The sequence below is a fragment of the Passer montanus genome, unplaced genomic scaffold (assembly GCF_014805655.1).
Source record: "Passer montanus isolate IOZ18808 unplaced genomic scaffold, ASM1480565v1 scaffold43, whole genome shotgun sequence".
Classification (NCBI taxonomy): domain Eukaryota; kingdom Metazoa; phylum Chordata; class Aves; order Passeriformes; family Passeridae; genus Passer; species Passer montanus.
Window position 1 is genome coordinate 2,314,361 of NW_024369151.1, and position 21,052 is coordinate 2,335,412.

The following is a 21,052-nucleotide window of genomic DNA, read 5'->3' on the forward strand; positions in this document are numbered from 1 at the left end:
AATTAGTCTGAGCTCACATTTAGGTCTCAGGTCACTGCTCAGGGTCCCCAGGGTGAGGCAAGGCTGGTCCTGCTGAGTCCATGCCCTTCTGTCACAGAGAATTCATGGATTCCCTGGGCAGGGAAGAGCTGTGCTGGCTCAGCCTTCCCAAGGAATGGAAGAGGGGATGCAAACAGTGGGATGTGCTCCAGGGCAGGGCTTCACTACTCTTCTCTCCTCTCCCTCCCTGGCTGCAGGCGGTGTGAAGCAGCACCAGTGTGATGCTGAGCTGAGGAAGGAGATCTCGCTGGTCTGGCCCAACCTGTCCCAGAAGACTCTGGATTTGCTGGTGCCTCCTCACAAACGTAAGTGCTTCAAGCACTGGGTTTGTCCCAGACACCCAGGATTAGGTTTCTCCTTCCTCATCTGCTCTATCCCCATCCGTCTAACCCCCGATTAAATTTTTCCCTCCTCATTTGTTCTATCCAACCCCAGATTAGGTTCTTCCTTTCTTATCTGCTCTATCCAACCCCAGTACAGGTTTTGCCTTCCTCATCTGCTCTATCCAACCCCAGTACAGGTTTTTCCCTCCTCATCTGCTCTATCCAAGCTCAGATTAGGTTTCTCCCTCCTCTTCTGTTCTATCCAATCCCAGATTAGGTTCTTCCCTCCTTGCCTGCTCTATCCAGTCCCAGATTAGATTTTTCTCTCCTTGCCTGCTCTGTGCCAAGACCCATCTGGGTCACCTGGAGTATGCAGCAGAGGCACCAAGGGCACCTGAGCCCCTTGTCAGCCTCTGTGCTGCCCTGGCTCTGTCACACAGGGACTGGGGGAGCTGAGCTCTCTTCCAGGCAGGGACTTCTTTGTGCTGCAGATTTCCTGTGCAGGGAAAAACCCAAATCCCAAACAGTGCCCAGAAGAGACCAATGCCCCGTGTGGCCTCTTCCAGAGCTTCTCCCCAGCTCTGGCAGCCTGCAGGGTTTCTGCCATTTGAGCTCCAGAAAAACAGGGAGAAGAGAAGTTAAAGCTTGCTGAGGACTTGGGGAATCAGATGTGAGGTGTTTGGGGGTTAAAGGCATTTGTATTGCTTGGTGATGTCCTGGGCAAAAGTGCTGAGAAATTGGGGAGTTTGCTGTTCTCTTGATTAGCTCTGGATTCCTGATTAATGAGAAGCAGTGTAGAATAATAAAGGCATTGTTAATTAAGAAAAATGAGGGAGCTGAGGAGGTGCAAATCAATGGGTGGTGAAGTCTTTCCCTCCCCTCCTCTCTTGATTCCTCTATCTTTGCTGCTCCAGTTCTTTTCCATGGTGAGTGCTCCAGTGCTGGGCAGGGAAGGGCTGTCCCATGGCTCTGAGAGTGAAAAACAACATCTGGAAAAATGAAATATTCCTTAAATATATATTAGGTCATTATACCCCATTCACTGTAATTCAGAGAAGCAGGGGTAAGGCTGCTGTGTTGATAAAGGCTGGCTGGGCTGGGATGAATTTAGGAATTCTCTCAGCAATGCTGACAATGCCATTGAGTTTTCCTGCCTGGTTTTTCCTACACAATCCATGTGTTGGCCACAGAGAGCTCCAAACCAAGGCAAGGCAGCAACAGGCAAAGAGTTGAAGAATCTGTTGTAACCTTTTCTTTTTTTTTTTTCCCTACTTTTCTGTGTCTGTTTTCCCTCATTATTCTCATAAAATAAAATTTTATTTTATTTTTGAAAATAATATATTAATAATTATTATTTGTTATTAATGCAATATTTTCTTATTGATAATTATTTATTTTATTCATACCATTTTTCTTTTTCTCAAAATTTTCATGTTGCTTCCTCCCTCTCCCTGTTTTTCACCATTTGCTGGTTTATTCTTATTCCTGTCTTCTCTTCATCCTTGGAATGGCTCTGCTGTGTTTTCCCCATGCTCTGGCAGCTGATGAAATGACTGTGGGGAAGGTCTACGCAGCCCTGATGATATTTGACTTCTACAAGCAGAATAAGAACAGCAGGGAGCAAGTCCAGCCCCCTGGGGGCCTGTGCCAGGTACAAAGGGGTTTTTCCATCCTCCCTCTTGGGCACCTTTAACAAGAATCACCAGCAGGATTCATCCAGAAGCCTGGCTGCTCTTCCAGGCAGGGTTTCAAAATTCTGGCTCAAAAATGGAAACCTCTCCTGAAAGCCTCTCTAAAAAAATACCTAAAAAAAATTGTTGCAGTTGCCTTTTCCAGTAAAAAAAGATCTTTTTTAAAAAAATGACAGCTGATCTTTGACAGTCTAAATGCTGTGTTAAAAAGTGGCCTAGGGCCTGGGGAACACCGAAATATTTGCTTCGGAGACCAAAGAACTCTTGAAAGCTGCTGGTAGTTTGGCTATAGAAGGTTTAAGTTATTTTTGGGATAGGAATTATTCCAAGTCATTTTGGCTCTAATAGGTTTGAAGGTTTTTACAAATTCTAGAAAATATTTTCACACAACTGGCATTGAAAGCCCAATCACTTCCAATAGAACAAAGACATGTTTTTAGGGTGAGCATCCAGCTGATCTCCAGCACAGGGTAGAGATCTGTCCCACATGTGGATGGCTCCACCAGATCCACCCAGAGCCACTGGAATTGCGCTGCCCCTCTGGCCACATCCATGGGGGAATTCCCTGCTGTGCTCTGGTGACTGGGAGGGCATTCAGAGGGAAAGGGGATTGCAGCAGGACTGGGGAGGGCATTCAGAGGGAAAGGGGATTGCAGCAGGACTGGGAAGGGCATTCAGAGGGAAAGGGGACTGCAGCAGGACTTGGGAGGGCATTCAGAGGGAAAGGGGACTGCAGCAGGACTGGGGAGAGCATTCAGAGGGAAAGGGGATTGCAGCAGGACTGGGGAGGGCATTCAGAGGGAAAGGGGATTGCAGCAGGACTGGGGAGAGCATTCAGAGGGAAAGGGGATTGCAGCAGGACTGGGGAGAGCATTCAGAGGGAAAGGGGACTGCAGCAGGACTTGGGAGGGCATTCAGAGGGAAAGGGGACTGCAGCAGGACTGGGGAGAGCATTCAGAGGGAAAGGGGATTGCAGCAGGACTGGGGAGAGCATTCAGAGGGAAAGGGGATTGCAGCAGGACTAGATAGAACAACGAGAGGGAAGAGGGAATCCAGCAGGACTTGGGAGAGTGTTCGGAGGGAAAGGGGACTTCAGCAGGACTGGGGAGAACATTTGGAGGGAAGGGGGATTGCAGCAGGGCTTGACTTGTACCGGGGGTCCCTCAGAGCCTCTCCCTGCCGTGTCCTGGCTGGCGTGGCCTTTCTGCTGTCCCAGGGTGGCAAAGTGGACTTTTCATGGAGTAGGAAAAGCCCTGCAGCCCCTCCCAGCTCTGACACCCCTCCCTTGTGCTTGGCAGCCCGGGCCAGTGTCCCTGTTCCACCCCTTGAAGGCCACGCTGGAGCAGACCCAGCCCGCGGCCTTCAGCAACGCCAAGGCCTTCCTGCGCCAGAAGAGCTCGGCCTCCCTCAACAACGGGGGAGCCCTGTGAGTATCCCTGAGCCCCTCCACAGCCACCCGTCCACCACTGCTGCTCCAGGGCCTCTGGTGACACCAAAGCCAGCAGCCCCTTCTCGCCATGGCTGGGACAATTCCCGCCGGTGGCTCTGCTCCCGCTGCGGTTATCCCGCTGCTGGTGGCCTTGGGGTCTCGGTGTTTCCTTCATGAATCCTCACTGGGAGCTTCCCAGGGTGAGTTTGCTCACAGGAATTTGGGACCGTTGCAAAACAACCAAACAAACCCCACCAATGGGTTTTTGGGATGCGAAAGATTCTTGGGAATAAATTCAGCCCTCGAGTTTGTGGCACTGGGCAACAGCAAGTGCTTCCACAGCACAATTTGTCTCCTTGGGAAAATGATCCCTTCATGGAGATATTTCCAAACACTCCTGGTGACAGTGATCCCTAAGCAGTTCTCCATTTCTTGCTCTGCAGATGATTTTCTTCAGGATCATGACTGCTGTGGATTTTTAGTGACAGACAGATGAGGTTTAAAGGTCCCAAATGATCCTGATGGGGAAACCAACACCAGTCTCGACAGCTGAAGGGACTTCAGCATGGTTGACCAGTGCCCAGCTGGTCCTGCACACAAAATTGGCACACAAAATTGGCCTGAACTCCCAAATTCTTCATTGTCCATCAGGATTTAAGTGGCAGAAGCTGTTTTCCTTAATTACTGAAAAAATATCTTGGTTGGTTTGATTTCCTTGTTCTCATGTGATCTTCAGACTCTACAGGAGAAAAATCCCAGGGCGCCTTAGACCTTCACCAGCCACTGTGCCCATCCTGCAGCTGATTTTCACATGTGAAACCCCAAAGAGTGCTGGAGTTTGGTTTATCAAATTTAGCAAAATCTCTTTGCAAAAGAATGAATCTTTTTCCTTCTTTTTCTTTGGACAGGCCACCCCCAGAGGGAGGGATCAAAGAGTCCAGTTCTTGGGGCACACAGCGCACCCAGGACGTGTTTTATGAAACCAGGAGCCCAGCTTTTGAGCGAGGCCACTCCGAGGAGATCCCCATTGAGAGGGTGAGCAAATGGTGGGAAGGGGGAGGTGCAGATTTTAGAGCTGTGCGAGAACTTGAGAAAATTAAGAAAATGTTTAGAAAAAGCACGTGAAGATGGGGTGAGATGCAGGAAATTTTAGAACTGTTAGAGAAGTTCAGAAATTTTAGAAAATACTTAGAAAAAACAGGTGAAGACAGTGTGAGGTGCAGGAGATTTTAGAGCTGTGGTGGATTTTCAGAGGTTTTAGAAGGTGTTTGGAAAATCCAGGTGAAGGCAAGGGGACCTGCATATAGCAGGAGATCTGTCCCTTGAGGCAAGCATTGTTCTGTCTCTTGCTTGCTTGAGCATTGTGGAGAAACCCCAACCCTGGCAGCTCCCACAGCCTGATCTGGACATGCTTTTCCTGGAATTCTGTCTTCCTGCTGTAGGTTACCTCAGGCTTTCTCTTCCCATTTCCCAATCCCATTGTCCCAGCTCAGGTGAGATGTTTCTGGTCAGAATGACCTGAGAGGTTTCCAAGGTCACAGCTGGGGTTCCTGGCTGGTGGAAGAGCTCATCCCACTGCTTGTGGGATGTCCTTGCTGAGGACAGAGTGACCTGGGCACTCCACTATGGGAATTAATCACGTGGGGCTCAATTTTCTTCATGGTGGAAAAAGCCATTTTTTATTCACATAACTCCTTTTTATACAGTTTTACAGACTTCGTGTTTGACTCCCATTGGTCAGGAGCTTTCTTGCTAATTACTTATTGGTTATTAACAAGTTGTTATTCTGTATTGATTGGTCACTCAAACCCTCAGTGTGTACGTGCAGGAAAAGTTGTTTGTAGAGATAGAAAAATGGAAACTATCCAACAGTATTAAACCAGTTTATAGAGGTGCAAGTAGTTTTTTACCCAGGAATAGATTGTTATGCTAATTAACTGCTCACACCAGGATTGCTTTCACATGGGAACTTGCACAGTGCTAGCTTGACTTAGAAGAAATGACAGAGCAGGCCTGATTTTATATGGCTTTTCTTTGTAAGTTTTCTACCTTACTGATACACTCCACAGTTCTTCAGTTGTTCTCTTTGCCATACCAGCATCTCTTCCCAGTCAAATTAAACTTCAAGAAACTGATGGTGGCTTCAAAGCTGATGCTCCTGTTCCTGCTACTGAAACCATTCCATGTTTTGATCAGGTGGTAGAAATGAAGGAGATCAGCCCCACAGTTGCCAACGGAGAGCCCCAGCCAGGCCTGGAGAGCCAGGGCCGGGCGGCCTCCATGCCACGCCTGGCTGCAGAAACCCAGGTGAGAGGGGGGGATTTAATGGTGGGAGACTGAGAGCAGGCCAAGGTCTCAGCACCTTCTCTCTGCTTGTCATGGGCTGGAGCTGGCTTGGGAATATTGCTTTTAAAAGATGCAGAAACAGGAATCCACAGGCTTTGTGCTGGGATGGTAGGGGGATTCCCTGCAGGATGTGGCAGGGATTCCCTGCAGGGAATAGCAGGGATTCCCTGCAGGGGTTCCCTGCAGGAGTGGCAGCTGTCCTGTGCAGTCACAGCACTGTCCCCAGTTTTACTCCTCCCTGCTTGCAGCACAGCAGCCCAGGACGATCCCTCTGGCTGGGCCACCCAAGAGTGTCTGGGTCACTGTTTGGGGACAAGGCCATTTACAGGCTGTATTCCTGGAAGGCACATTTCCCATTAGTTGTATGTTGTCTTTCCAGCCAGCCAAGCCATGTTCCTGTTCCCTGTCCTTCCAGAAAGCTGCAGGTGTGCTGTGACACACACAGGTGGATGCAGCAGGCTCAGGGACTACCTGGAAGCTGCACTGGGACACTGAGTGTGCTCCTTGTATTTTCCTGTACTGTGACCTTGGCCAGTCATTTGGTGTTGAGGATTTCCCTTGTTGATTTATTTAACCTATTTTTCAAACAAATCTCCTCACTGGAGTTGACTTTCACAGCAACTTGTGGGCATGCTTAGTGTGTAGGATGTCACAGATCACTTTTAGCCATTTCACACGTTTGCTGCTGTTTGTCCCCAATGCTGCCCAGCCACCATGCTGCCTCCTGTGTCACAACATCTCACCACTCGTGTTCTGCCTCATCCCCAGGGCCTGATTCACACAGCCAGGAGGGAGCAGCCTGGCTTTGGGCTGTTTCCGTGGCTCACCAGTGGAGCAGAATGTGAAGGATCTGCTGCACCCCAAAGTGAAACCCTGTGTTGTGCACTCACAACAATAGCTCCAGCAGATGCAATTGTTGTGCCAACATGCTGGAGGTGCCCCTTGCCAGCCAGAGGATTTCCCACCTGGCTCCTGGCCTTTTTATGAGCCCTGGGATTCTCAGAATTATCAGGAGCACTCCTCACTGTGCTTAATAAAAGCAACATCCCCCAAAGCAAAGCTTTTCCCCTTCCCAGAAACTGTTGTTTACCCTAAACCACAGGTAGCCCCTTTCCTTCCTTGGCAGTGCAGCTGGCAGAGCCTTCCGTGGGGAAGCTCCTCTCCATGGCAGTCAGATATTTGCAGGAGTGTCCCTGACAGAAGCATGGCTTGTGTCTCCAGGGTGTCACTGCCCCTCGTGCCACACCTGGTTGTGAATCAGGCCCGGAATGTCAGATCTAACCTCATTTATAATACAATGTTCAGTGGTTGTAGCTTGGGTGAATAACTGATGTACTTTCTGTGTGTGTCTCCCCCTCCACACCCCCCACCCTCCCTCTCACATGCTGCTCTGCCCCTCCCCAAACTTTGAGTTCTTTCTAACTCTTATTTGCAACGCTTTCTGTTCCTGGATGCCTCCCTTTCTGTTTGCCTCTCTCTTTTTATGTTCCACTTATTTAAAAACCCCCTCCTCCTGTGTTTCCACCCTCCCTCTTTGCTGTCCTGCCCTCATCACCTCCCTCCCTGGTCTTCATCGTGTCTGCTGCACATCTGATGTCTGACACTGGCTGTACTGTGGGGCTGCTTCCAATAATGTCCCTCACCTTGTCCGAATTGTTTGCAGAGGAGCAAAGCACGGTCACCTGGGAGTTACCTGGCAGTATGTAGTTTGCACTAAATTGTATCCTATTAAATTCACCTTAAGAATTAATTAACCTTCCTTTAACCCTTGACTTTTCTCCCCTCTCATCTGGAGTCGCTCTGGCACAGCTGCTCTCTCTCTCTCTTCCCACTTTTCCCTCTGTCCATGGTCGCACGCTGCCTCTGCTCGCTCTGGTAGCAGGGCTTGGGTGGGTGGGTTGCCTTTTTTTTTTTTTTTTTTTCTTTATTTGTTTATTTTCATGCCTCGTTGCTCAGGAATTTAGGCAGTGAAAACAGTCGGGTTGGTAATGAAGAAGCAATTAGGAGCTCTCTGCAGGGGCTCATGCAGTCTCCCGAAGCTTTTTGGGAGTCTGTGCCTCTCATAACAAGAGCCTTGCCAAGATTTGTGGAAAAGGGATTGATTGCTTTGCCAATGATTTGTGTCAGTAGGAATTCTGTCCCTGGAATAAGCGTGGAAGCAGGAACGAAGCCCAAAAAGAAATGTTCATTTCTTGTCAATCTGCCTGGGTTTTTTTTAGTTGTTGGTGGTAGTTTTTGGGTTTTTTTTCCTTAATTTTTCTGGCAGCCCTGTATGGATTTTGAAAATCTGGATGTGTTTCTTAGTGGGAAATACTTTCACTTCCCATATTTTTGCCCATCAGACTGTCCAGTGTACAGCCCTCTGCCTTCCCCCAGCTCAGGCTCAGCACTAAACAAGGACAGATAGGAAGCTCCTGAGTATAATTTCTTGCCCACACAAATGAGGGCCACAAGAGGTGACACTAACACAGTCCTACTGATGGAATTGGTGCTTCCAAGGCCACACCACACGCTGTGCTGGACTCCCTCATCCCAGCCTTGTGCCTCTGATAAACCTTCCAGTACCAGGATCCAAGCTGCCCTTCAGTGGGAAGCACCAAAATGCGGGTAACTGCCCAGATGGTGCCTTTCCACCCAGGATAATCTGCCCTCAAGGGGAGGGAGAGTGGTTTTTGCACTCAAAATAATGAGCAGAACTGTAAAACAATTGGCTTTTCCTTGGGTAAATATCACAGGGAAGCAGAGATCTGGATTTCAGGATGAGCAAACAAGAGAGAGCAGGCAGGAAGAATGATACAGAGCTCTTAGGAAAGGTTACAATGAGCAGAGTAAATGTTCCCTGAGAGCTGCTGTTGGAGGCATTTATTGGATTGGGAATTCAAACAAGTGTAAGGCTGAGGGACTGGGGAACATCCTGAATTTCACTGTTGAGCTGGAGCACCGTGCTGAGATCTCTCCTCTGGCACACGGGTGCAGTGACAGACCCAGGGAAACATCCCGAGGATGGACGAGCTGTTGCCTCCACACAGATCCAGCCAGAGGCCAGCAGGGAAGGAAATGTGCGAATTGTCCCTGTTTTCTGAGCTTTATCCCTGGGCAGAGGGAGGGCAGAGGCTGTCAGAGGAGCTGTCCTGCAGGACACTTGCCTGGGGCTCTGCAGAACCTTCGTAAGGTTTGGTACCTAAAGGGAAGGAAGCAGGGTCTGGAGCTGCCACTGGCACAGGGAGGGGGTCCAGGAAAAAAAAAAAAAAAAAAAAAAAGAAAGTGGGGCAATTGCTAAAGTTTTGTATAAAGTTTTGTTACTCTGTTACAGAGCTGGGTAGTAGAGAGTTGGGTCATAGTTCTCAGTGCCCAGATGTTTTGACACAAATATTTTAAAAACAGCAATAGCAAACCCAGGTATTCCTTTCTGGAGATGTCCTGGTGGGATTGCAGGATGTACACACTATCTTTGCCCCAGGCAAAGGGCTTCAGGGAGTGATGGTGGGACAAGAGAGGTGTAAATGTTTGATGGGAGTTGTGTTCACTGCAGGGAGATAGAAGGAATTTCCTGGTGGCTTGGCCTGTACGTCCCCTGATTCCTGATTTTTCTCCCCCTCCATGTGGTGCTAAGCAATGCTACCTGCTTTCCTCTTTGGAGCTGCTTTGGGATGCAGGCCCTGGAGCAGCTGTGGGTGCCCCTGGTGTTGGAGAATTCCCCTTGTGAGGTGCTTGGCTGCTGCTCTGCCCCGTGTCCCTGCTGAGCTCCCTGCTGGGTGTGCTGTGCAGTGCTGCCTGTGCTGCTGCTCCCCTGGTGCCCCTGTACTGGCACTTGGAACTCACATTCACTCCCCAAATTTCACACTCAATCCACATCCCACAAATCCTCCTGCCCATTCCGGTGGTCTCCAGTTAACCATTTCTCTCCTTGCCCTCCTTGTCCCTTTCTCTCGCTGTTTAACCCCCTCCATGCTGGGAACCAGGCAGCCGAGCGGGGCGCGGCGCCTTCCCTCACCCTGCTCTGTGTCCCTCCCTGTTCCCTGCAGCCCATCCCGGACACGAGCCCCATGAAGCGCTCGGTCTCCACGCTGACCCCGCAGCGCCCTCACGCCATGCACCTCTACGAGTATTCCTTGGAGCGGATGCCTCCGGAGCAGGGCCACCACCACCACCACCACCGCTGCCACCGGCGGAAAGAGAAGAAGCAGAAGTCCTTGGATAGAGCTGCCCATCACATGGCTGATGGACAAGCTGGTGAGTGCTTTGCCAACGAGGATTTGTCCCTGGGAGGTCAGGGAGGGGATGTATGTCCCCTGTCCCCCTCCTTTCAGGTGGGGTTTGGGGTCCTCCCCCAAAGGACCTCCCCAGCCCACACACGCTGGCGACGTCCTACCCAACATTTTCCTTTCAGTAGCCCAGTCTGGAGAGTCTTCTTCCAAGGACAAGAAGCAGGAGCGTGGCCGCTCCCAGGAGAGGAAGCAGCACTCCTCCTCCTCCTCAGAAAAGCAGCGCTTCTACTCCTGCGACCGCTACGGCAGCCGGGACCGTGCCCAGCCCAAATCTGCTGACCAGAGCAGGCCCACCTCCCCCAACGGGGGCCCAGAGCATGGCCCACACAGACAGGTGAGGAGGGGCAGGGTGGGGAAACAGCCCTGAGGTCTGCCAGGGATTTGTGCCCCTTTTCCATGTTTTGCCTAAGTTAGAGGAGGTGGAAAGGGCAAGGAAGGTGAGGCGGGTGCAGATAAAGCCATTGAGGTCCTGCTTGGTGCCTCACACCAAGGTTAGAGAAATCCTCCAAGATGTGCCCAATCCCACCTTGTCACCGGCCCACAGCACTCAGTGCCACCTCCAGGCCTTCCTTGGACATCTCCAGGGATGGGGACTCCAAACCTCCCTGGGCAGCCCCTTCCAATGCCTGTCCACCCCTTCCAGGAAGAAATTCCTCCTGATGTGTGACCTGAACCTCCCCTGGCACAACTTGAGCCTGTTTCCTCTTACATGGTAGCAGAGCCTGACCCCCACCTGGCTCCATGCTTCTGCCAAATTGGAGAAACCAAAAGGGTCTTCCCTGAGCTTCCTTTTCTTCAGGACAAAATTTAGTTCTTCTTTGTTTTGTAATTCTGAGGTGCTCAGGCCCTTGGGAGAAGCTGGACAGCTTCCTCAAGATGCTGGAATGTTCCTGATCATTGGGAGAGCCTGGCAGGGCAGAACAAGCTGTGACTGCCTGATGAGTTGATAGGAAGGAAAAAGTGATCTTTAAAAATTAAAGGTCTGGTCTCAAAATGTTAGGTTGGGAAAGGCTCATGTCCTGCCTTGGGAGAATGTAAACAGAAATGGGAGGACAGGCCCTTTCTGCTCACTCGTGGCATTTGTGTAAATTACTGCAGCTTAGTTCCCTCTCACAAGGTATTATTAGGAACCCAGGAAGCTGCCAGACCCCTATACCACTCCAAAATCAAATGTGTAATATTAAAGAGGATAATGTGAATGCATTTCGGTTAAAGAGACTTGTTAAAGCCTGTCCAAAAAGCTTTTGGTTGTTATTTTTTCAGAAATTGGCTATTTAATCCAAAGGCATTTCATTCCCAACCTGCAAAAAACAGTCACCCAGATCCTCCTTCCAGAAATGCAGAATCTATAATAATAACAACAACAACCCATAATCCAGTTTTGGCAACAGAAATAGATTCATGGAGTCCTAAAATGGTTTGATTTGGAGGGGACCTTAAAGCTCATCTCTTTCCAACCCCCTCCTGTGGGCAGGGTCATCTCCCACAAACCCAGCACTCACAGTTGTGGGGTGAAGTTCTGCACAAACCCACCCCAAAGCAAAACTGTGCAAAACCCAACAATAATTCGTAAAAATCCCCAACAACTCAGGTTTTTGAGCTGTTCCCAGGCCAGGTAAGGCGCATGTTGAGCCCTGTATGCTGTGGGTGCCTCCCCTGGGCAGTGTCCCCTCTGTTGGAGCTGTGTGCCAGTTTGCGTCCTACCGATGCTCTGCCCCTCTCTGTTCCTACTGCTCCCAGACTTGAACTCTCCAGCTCTTCACATCTCGTGTTGAATTATCTCTCGAGAACCTCCCGCCCTGACTGTGCTTGTCTAAACTCTCTCTTTTTTTGCTTTTCTTTCCTCTTGTGACTCGTCTCCGCCTTCTGTTGCTTCTCCTTCTGTTTGATACCTGCCTGCCTTTGTGTTTGTCCGGCGTTTCCCTTTTTTTATTTTTTGATTTGCTCTGTTCCAATTTTGATGTAGGGCAGTGGTTCAGTTAATGGGAGCCCCTTGCTGTCGACATCTGGTGCTAGTACCCCCTGCCGGGGTCGGAGGCAGCTCCCACAGACTCCACTGACCCCACGCCCCAGCATCACTTACAAGACCGCTAACTCCTCGCCCGTGCACTTCACCACTTACCAAACCCCCACGTTCTCCCCGGGCCGCCTGAGCCGCGGGCTGTCCGAGCACAACGCGCTGCTGCGGGGGGAGCAGCAGCCGCCGCCGCCCGCCGTGGCCCGCATCGGCTCCGACCCCTACCTGGGCCACCGCGACGCCGCCGCCGACAGCCCGCAGCGCGCCGCGCCCGAGGACACGCTCACCTTCGAGGAGGCCGTGGCCACCAACTCGGGCCGCTCCTCAAGGACTTCCTACGTCTCCTCCCTGACCTCGCAGTCGCACCAAATCCGCCGGGTGCCCAACGGGTACCACTACACGCTGGGGCTCAACACGGGCCCCGGCGCCAGAGGACGCAGTTACTACCACGAAGCCGATGAGGATGACTGGTGCTAGCGGCTCAGCGGAACCCTGCGAGGTGTGCGTGCTTAATAAGGATGAGTTTTATCATCTGGAGGGCTGGGAGCTCCCATGGGGGCCCGGGGCCAGAGGTGGCCGGCGGGGCAGCCCCGAGGACTGCTCAGCGCCCGGGGCCAGAGATGCCCCTGCAGCCTCTCTCTCCTCTGTTGTTCTTTAGTTTTTTCCTTTTTGATTTGGTTTTTTTTTTTTGCACTAGACAGATGGAGGAAGAAGGCTCCCTCCTTCTGGGGAAGGCAGCAGGAGGAGCACATCCCTCACTGCCCCCTCCCCACTGCCTTGTCTAGTCCCGAGACACGCACCAGACGCCAACCCAGCCACGGAGGCGAGGAGCTGGGAGAAGAGCAATCCTCACCTTTCACGGTGGAAAAGCAGAACTGTGGGTCCTTCTCAAGATGGCGCAGGTTTTTTGGGCTATTTCTTAATTAATTTACCATCATAATTCCCCCCCTGCCAGGGTGGGAGCCGGGGGTCACAAAGGGACTCGCGCGAACAACGCTCGCCCCCCGCATTTTGTCTCGTTGAGCACTGAGAAGGAAGAGATGCACCCAAGAAACTGGGAGAGGAGAAACACAGCCCAGAACAAAGGACAGTCCTTTTGGACTTGATGTTCAGCCACTGCAATCCTTTAGGGCAGAGCTGGTGCCAACCCCAAGCTGACCCTGCTGTGACACCACTGCCCTGGGGGTCTCTAATGTCACTCACCACATTGGGTCCTTCACACTGACACACGGTAAAGCCACAAGAGAGCTCCTTTGTAAGGACTGTTTCCTTGCTGCTGAGACTTTTCAATCCATCCCTCTCTCCTGTTGACTGCAACACACCCTCACTGTTTTGTCTTGTTTACAATATAAGCTTGATTTAGCAAAAAACAACTTAAAAAAAAAAGTCCACAAAAAAAAGAACAACTCAAACAAAAAGAGGAAAAAAAAGCGTAGGGGTGAGAAGAAGAAATGTTATTGGTTTTATATCAAGCTATTAGATAGAACTTTAACTTTTCATTGTGTGCATTTTTGTAAATTGTACAGTAAAAAAAACAAAAAAAAAAAGAAAAAAAAAAGAAAAAAAATTTCCTCTTTCTGTAGAGAACTTTTTTTTTTGTCATTCCAGGTCCCACCGTTTCTACCGAATGCTCCAGTTGTTCACTACTAAGTGCCTAACCTTTGAAATCTTTCACAGTGACGATGCAACCTCTTGCTTCGAGGCATCAGAGCTTGGGGAGCGTGGGGAGGGCAGAGGGGGCGGCGGAGCCTCGGAGGGACCCTGGGCTCACTGTGCCCCAGGCTGGGAGCTTCCAGTGGGGAAGGCAAATGTGCTTTGGGTTTGGTTGGCCTTTTCTTTTTTTTTTTTCTTCTTTTTTTCTTTTTTTTGTTAGAATATATAAATATATATATAGATATACTTTTATGGGTGAGAGGGGAGTGATTGCAGCAAACAAAGCCGGCCTTGTCTCATTGCCCAGTGGAGGAAATGCAGGTGGGAAAGGGCAGCATCTGCAGGGGTGCTCCTGCAGGAGGAGCAGCATCTCCCACAGGCCAGCTGACAGAGCTCTGGCCGTGCATCACTGGTGTGGAGGGCAGTTGGAGTGAGTTGTTTTTATTGCCTGATAAGAGAAGGTTAAAAAAAAGTGATGATGATAATAATAATAATAATCCAAACCTCTAACTCTGATTCTCAGGGATGAGATTTCTGCGTTCTTGCAATGACTCTTGTGTTGGCTGGTTTCTTTCTTTTGTGCCCGTGTGGATTCCTGCACTGTGAGCCTGGGAAAGGGGCAAACACGCTGTGCTGGCGGGGAGGGAGGCTGGGGGCAAAGCCCAGCCACGACCTCGTGCCCAGGGCTCTGCTGGGCCCTTGTAGGGTTTGGGGCACAGGGCAGCCAGAGGACATGGAGAGGTTAAAAGGTGAAAGGAGAAAGGGTGGGAGGTGCTGGGCACATCCCTAAAAACACTGCTAGGAAAGAGGATAGGGTTGGAGAAGTGAATTTTTTCAGAGGATCCACCACGCCCCAGACCTGTGGAACTTCTCCAGGTGCAGTGGTCACTTGGGGTGGGTGGAAATCCCACTGGCCCTGGCGACCTGTCCTGTCCCTGGGTTGCTTGGAGGGGATCAGATGCCACCCAAACGCTCAGGAGGTCTCTCATGCTCTCAGCAAAGTCTGTCAGCCTCAGGCAGGAGCAGTCTGCTCTAGGGTGGTTCTTCACATCTCCTGTAGCTCTTCTCTTGAGGAAACTCAACCTGGTTTTGTTCCCTCCGGTGTTTTGTTTTAATTTTGTTCTGTTCAGTAGCAATCTCTGGCCGATCTCATCCCTGGATTCTGCTAAAGGATAACTCCTGTCTGTATCTCTGTCTCTGTACTCGTGTGCACTCGGAATAAAGGCAGTGTGGTAGCCAGAGGTCACGGCTGGCATTCCTGGCATTCCCAAACGGAGGGCTATGCAACAGATGACACGTCCGGACACACACCCACCCCACCACCACTCCAAGACCTTCATCCACCTGTAGCTTTAGCTGCTGGATTTTCCTGTTTCAGGCTTCAGCACGATTGTGACCAAATGTTTTATACATTTTCCTGAAATGAAGGCACAAACACTTTATTTGAAATTTTCCAAGGGAACATTCCTATTTTACTCCAGGAAGTCGAGGGGAAGGGACAACACCATCTCTCTGCCCGTGCATGCAAACACTGTACCCCCACTGGAAAGCAACAGAGATGTCTTTCTGTACGGAATAATTCTGTCTTTTCCCCCTTTTCTTCTCCCATTTTCCATCCCCAATCCCCCAGCCCTGCACTAACACAGCCTTGGGTCACCCCAATTTGTAGGCAGAACACGAAGAAGAATCTCAAGTTGTCCAAATCCTCCACCCACCTCGTAGGGGTCGATGACAGTGACAGACAAGCCTGACCACAATTATCCATAACCCTTTCCCGACGTTTTTTTACAGCCTCTCTGCTGTCTCTCCATCTTTCCAAGAATCCTCATAGTGAGTTGCCAAACTTGAATTGCACCGATCAGTTTTCTGCATCCAGAACCAGTCTCGTAGTGGCTGTACTTTGAATAAGTAATGTTTGCATGTAATATATATACATATATACATATCTATAAAAAGTATGTGCATGGAAAATGTTTATCTTCGTACTTTTTTGATACAATGTATTCATCAGTTGTTAATTTTTAATTATATTTGATATAAATTTGGGGGTTTGTTGCAAAACTTTATATTTAAAAAACAGTGTGAAAAACTATCAAAGTTCCAACCATGCAACACAAGTGGAACTTTACCCAAAAAAAATAAGGGGGAAAAAATTGAGAAAAAAAAAAAAGATTCTGTGATTGCCTAGTTTGCTGCCTGAGTAATATTTATCAGCCAAACTTTGAATTCTGCAGTTGTTTCTACAATTCCATTTTGTATGAAGCAAAGTCCTTGAATTAAAATAAAAACTTAGCAAAAAAAAAAACCAACCTGAGCAATTCCCAGACGGTGTGTGCGGTGTGCCTGCTGAGCGGGAGGCGCCGGAGGGCTGGCTCTGAGGGCTTGCCCACCTCCAGGAGTCACAGCCCAGGAGAAACTGCATCCCAGACTGGGATTTTGCAAGGAATTGGTCATGTCTGTGGGGCATTTTTTTGTCCATAGAAGCTTCACAGATGCTCCGTTTGAGTAGGGAGCTGTTTGGAAATTTGTGGTGTGGATCCAGCACGGAGATGGCAGTTCCTGGAGTCCAACAGGCAGCAGAACTGTAAAGTTGAGGGTTAAAATCCCCTAGCAGAGATTGATTCCTGCCAGGTTTTTAACAGAGGGATGTTTCTCCTGTCAAATGCTGGCACAGGTTGCCCGGACAAGCTGTGGATGCCCCATCCCTGGAAACATTTGAGGTCAAGTTGGACGTGGCTCTGGCCAAGCTGAAGGTGCCCCTGCTCATCCCAGTGGGGTTGGACTCGAGAACCTTTGAAGGGTCTAACCCTAAACCCAACCCAGACAATTTGATCTGCTGGGTGTGTGGCTTCCTTTGGCTCTAACCCTGACTGAGCCCCACTCCCAGCAGTGTTCCTGGGGCTCCCTCAGAAGTCAGCAGCATGAGGGGTTGGATTGGTGTCAGAGTCTGTCACGTGTCCAGGCCCTGCTGTAGCACCTGGAGAAAACAGAGTTAATCTTAATCATACTTGTGGAATTAATTGGAAGTTGGTACTTCCAAGACTTGCACTGAGCAAAAAAACCCAACGGCTGTCAGGACAGAAAGAAAGAACTTCTAATTTCTCTGGATAACTGGAGAATCCCCCTTACTGTTTTCCAGGGACAGAAATCCACTGTGTTCCTCCTTCTCAGGGTCTTCTGGTGTCACACAACACCAAGGACTCTCCAGAAATTCTTGGATGCTGTAGAGCACTTTTTAGAGCACAAGGTCTTGACTCTTCTTCTCTCTTGTCTTTTGTGTGATGAGACCACCCAATGTCCCACCTGAGATTTGGTGTGGAATGAAAGGAAAAGGTCCTCAACTCCCTGATCTCCAGGTCAAGCTGGAGCTTGGGAAGGAGCTGTTTGGCTTGAGGTCACACAGTTCATGGTGAGCAAGGTTTTGGGCAGGAGAACTTTCCTTGGCTTGCAGCCTGCTCTGTGCAGGGCTTGGAGTTCTTGGCTGGATGACACTGAAGGGTAGGATTTTTATTAAGTTTCTGAAATATCCCAAATAAACATGAAATGGAGATTTCTGAGCAGGTAACAAAGGAAGGTTTGAAGTGGAGGATTTGGGAATCAGTGTCCATCCTGACCACAGAGGGGACCCTGCAGGATTTGCTTCACCACAACCACCTTGGGAGCTGGAATCTGCCTGGGGGACCAGCTGAGCAACCTCTCCCCTTCACACCTGCATCACAGAGACTCCCAAACCCACTTTACAAGCCTGTATAAGTTTTAAAATCCTAAAAGCCTTTTGGTGACTCTCTGCCCTTTTAAAGTATTTTTTTCCCTTTCTTTTGCCTTTTTCCACTTGTGTTCTTTGGGTCCAAGGCAGCAATGAACCCATCAGCTTCTCCAGGGCCTGCCTGAGCCCTGGGCTGAGGGAGCTGGAACAGGCAGGATCCCTGATCCTTGATCCCACATCCGAGATGCTGGAGCTGGAACCTCTGGGTTTGAGTTCAGCTGAATCCCAAAAATGGCTTTATTTTTGTTTCTCATCCCATTCCTGGTGGAACGTTTTGCTGTCAGGGTGTTTTCCCCCCAGGGGCACGTCTTTCTAGTAGAGACCACACAATTTCCATTCCCTTTATTCCCTGTGGATAAAACCTGGATCAGCTTTTCCTAAGCCAACACCCCACACCCGGTTGTGCCATTAGGGGGTAGCATTTTCAGGCTTTTTCTACTTTCTAGGGAAACAGAAAAAAATAAAAAACATGGATTCAAAAGAGAGTAATTCCCTGGAATATTTGTCTCAGGATGCAGAAGACTCATGGTGACACGCTGAGCACACCTGAGTTCAGAGTGCTCAGGGAATTTGGCTTTTTTTATTCCCTGGAACATGAAAAGCCGGGCTCATCTGCTGATTCCTCATTCCAGCCACATTTCAGACAGCACCCACAGACTCCTACATCCCCTCCAAGGTGACAGATTACTCATCCCAGCGTATTCATCCCTCTTTATCAAGCCTAAGCAGATCTCCTGATATTTTCCAGGCTGTGAAAACACCATTTTCAGAAAGTGCCTGATCGTGATAACAAACCTCAACTCAACGTTGTCACTCAGCACATTCCAAAATATTTTGCAGAAGAGGTGAATTTTGCATTTTTAAGTGATTAAAAAAAAAAGTCACTTGAGACCCTTGAAAGGGACTAAATTGCCCAGGGTCACCCAGCAAGTGAGGACAAGGTTAAGGTTGTTCTGTGTCTTCCTTCATGCCTGGAGTCACTGGCATGTGTAGGATTTTTTTTTTACATCCACAGCTTTTTAGTAGGATCCCAGTGAGGAGGGGTCACTGGGAATTTGGCATCTCCCTAGGAGGGAATTCACTCGGGGAGAATTTAAAGGGGAGAGCCGTAAGAGAAATGCTGGAAGGTTTGGGGACTGAGGGATGGCAGTGACTGATGCACTGGGGGCTCTGAGAAGGGTGTGCAGATATTTGGGGCTGAAATTTGGGGTGGGTGAGTCAGCAGGAGAACGTAGATCTGAGCAAACCAACCCTGAGAGAAGGAATGGAAATCCAGAATGGAGCCAAGGAGGAAGGCAGGAACAAGCTGGTGGAGCTGAGCTGTTAATTCAAAGCAAACAGTATCAATAACTGGAGTTTATTAATTTTAGCCTCACCTCCACTTTCTGTCATTGCTCTGAAACAGAATATCCCAGCCCTGGCTTTCACTGTGTCTGTTTTTATTATTTCTGGGGTTCTGGCAGCCTTTTCTTCTGCCCAGCAGGACACAGAGGAGGAGGAGGCGTGGTCCTTGTCCAGTTGCTCCTGCACAAAAGGCTGGCACACTCATAGGGGTGGAAACCTGAATTTTCTCTCTGAGGGCTGAGGAGGGGCGTGAATGGGATTGTGTCACTGGATACAGCACATGAGAACGTGGTTACAAAGAGGATGCTGAGCTGAGAGACAGGCTGTGGCACAGGAATCTGGGAATTTGACAAGGGGATTTTCCTCCTCGTGAGTTGGAGAGTGTTGGAAAGACCTGGTTCTGCAGGTGATCCACCTAAACCAGACCCGGTTCTGCAGGTGATCCACCTAAACCAGACCTGGTTCTGCAGGTGATCCACCTAAACCAGACCCGGTTCTGCAGGTGATCCACTGAAACCAGACCCGGTTCTGCAGGTGGAGAGTGTTGGAAAGACCTGGTTCTGCAGGTGATCCACCTAAACCAGACCCGGTTCTGCAGGTGATCCACCTAAACCAGACCTGGTTCTGCAGGTGATCCACCTAAACCAGACCCGGTTCTGCAGGTGATCCACTGAAACCAGACCCGGTTCTGCAGGTGATCTCCCTAAACCAGACCTGGTTCTGCAGGTGATCCCCCTAAACCAGACACTGTTCTGCAGGTGATCCAGCTAAACCAGACCTCATGGGATGCACAAGGAGCAGAGGACAGAGTCCCATGGGTCCCCCAGCAGGGGTGGGGTGCAGGACATGCCAAGGGATGGGACATGTGCTGCTGGGACAGATGGTCACATCCAAGGGAATCAATAAGTGGGATTCTGGAAGGAAAAGCAAACCCTGTCACATGTTCTTATATAAAGAATAAATAAAGTCCTCTCCATGGCAAAGCAAAGGCTCCTGGAGTATCTCTGACCTTCATTTCCTCAGCAAGCCGAGCCAGTGTGGCAGAGGAAGCCCCTGGGAAGGGGCAGAGAGAGGTGGGCACAGCACCAGGCTTGGCTCATGTCTCAAGCAGCAATCAGGATTTCAGGTGGGGATTCCAGAATCTCTTTTCCAATGCCATGGCGTGGCATTCACCAGCAAAATGACAGCTGGGTGTCACTCCTGAGCATCTCCTGCTCCCTGGCAGGGATGTCCAGCAGAAGTTTGGCTGCCTGTCTCTTGCTGAAGGTTCCCAAGTCTTTTGTGTCTCTGCATGATTGCTGCAGGGAAAATATTATCATGAATTGGGAATGAACCTGCCTCCCCCATGGGCCTAAGCCAAGCCCCCCAGAGCATCTATGGGCACCCAGGGCTTTGTCACACTCGTGGGGCACTGTGGGACACTGGAGAGCTGAGCAGGTGGGGTCTGCTATGGGGGTCTGCACTGGGACTGGGGGTACTCCCTTTTGGGGTGAGCTGCAAATACCTCCCTCTGCAGTGGGACTGGGGATACTCCCTTTTGGGGTGAGCTGCAAATACCTCCCATTGGGAGGGTGGCATGTCTGGGGAGGACCTGGCCTGCCTCAGATTTATCCCCTGGGGCTGGACTGGCCCAGACCCTGAGGACAGAGGGGTTATGCCCAGTCCAGCTCTCACTGGAGAGCTGCGGTGCCTCGCTCACCCCAAAATGCCAGGGCAGGAGCTGCTGTGTCCTCCCCGCTGCAGGAGCAGGGCCGGGACCCCCAAGGGGAGCTGGGCACGGCTGGGGGTGGGGGGCGAAGCACCCCGAGAAACACTTGCAGCGAGTCTTCGGGGGTGGGAGGGTGTGGGGTCCCTCCTTTACCTGCGGAGGGCAAACCAGCACAGGAGGGGGTGTCTGCATCCCGCTGGAGGCACAGCCGCGTGTGCGTGTCTGGGGTGCGCCTGTCTGTCTGTCTGTCCGTCCGTCACCCGCGGAGCCCGCACGGCGGGGAGGCGGATCCCCAAACTCCTCACTCCCAAACTCCTCATCCCCAGACTCCTCATCCCCAAACTAACTCCTCATCCCCGGCGCGGCTGATTTTGGGGAGCGGGTGGTGTGGGGCATTAACCCCGGGGCTCCCGGCGGTGCGGGGCAGGGCGGGGGCCGGGGCCGGGGGCGGGGCAGGGCCGGGGCCGT

General features: G+C 50.5%; 1 protein-coding gene across 9 annotated transcripts in view; it reads left to right on the top strand.

Annotated features, from left to right (window-relative positions):
* CACNA1B (calcium voltage-gated channel subunit alpha1 B) overlaps positions 1 to 16,071 on the top strand; it is a 298,336-nt gene extending 282,265 nt beyond the window's left edge. For 8 of the 9 annotated variants that reach the window (XM_039720115.1, XM_039720117.1, XM_039720116.1 and 5 more), the window contains 8 exons: positions 237 to 344; positions 1,904 to 2,013; positions 3,352 to 3,479; positions 4,391 to 4,517; positions 5,679 to 5,789; positions 9,854 to 10,061; positions 10,219 to 10,430; positions 12,063 to 16,071. In XM_039720115.1, the coding sequence (XP_039576049.1) occupies positions 237 to 344; positions 1,904 to 2,013; positions 3,352 to 3,479; positions 4,391 to 4,517; positions 5,679 to 5,789; positions 9,854 to 10,061; positions 10,219 to 10,430; positions 12,063 to 12,590 (1,532 nt within the window). In that variant the 3' untranslated portion in view covers positions 12,591 to 16,071. The remainder of the gene's footprint in view (positions 1 to 236; positions 345 to 1,903; positions 2,014 to 3,351; positions 3,480 to 4,390; positions 4,518 to 5,678; positions 5,790 to 9,853; positions 10,062 to 10,218; positions 10,431 to 12,062) is intronic. The other variant, XM_039720113.1, reaches the window with a different exon arrangement.
* The last annotated feature ends 4,981 nt before the right edge of the window (positions 16,072 to 21,052 follow it).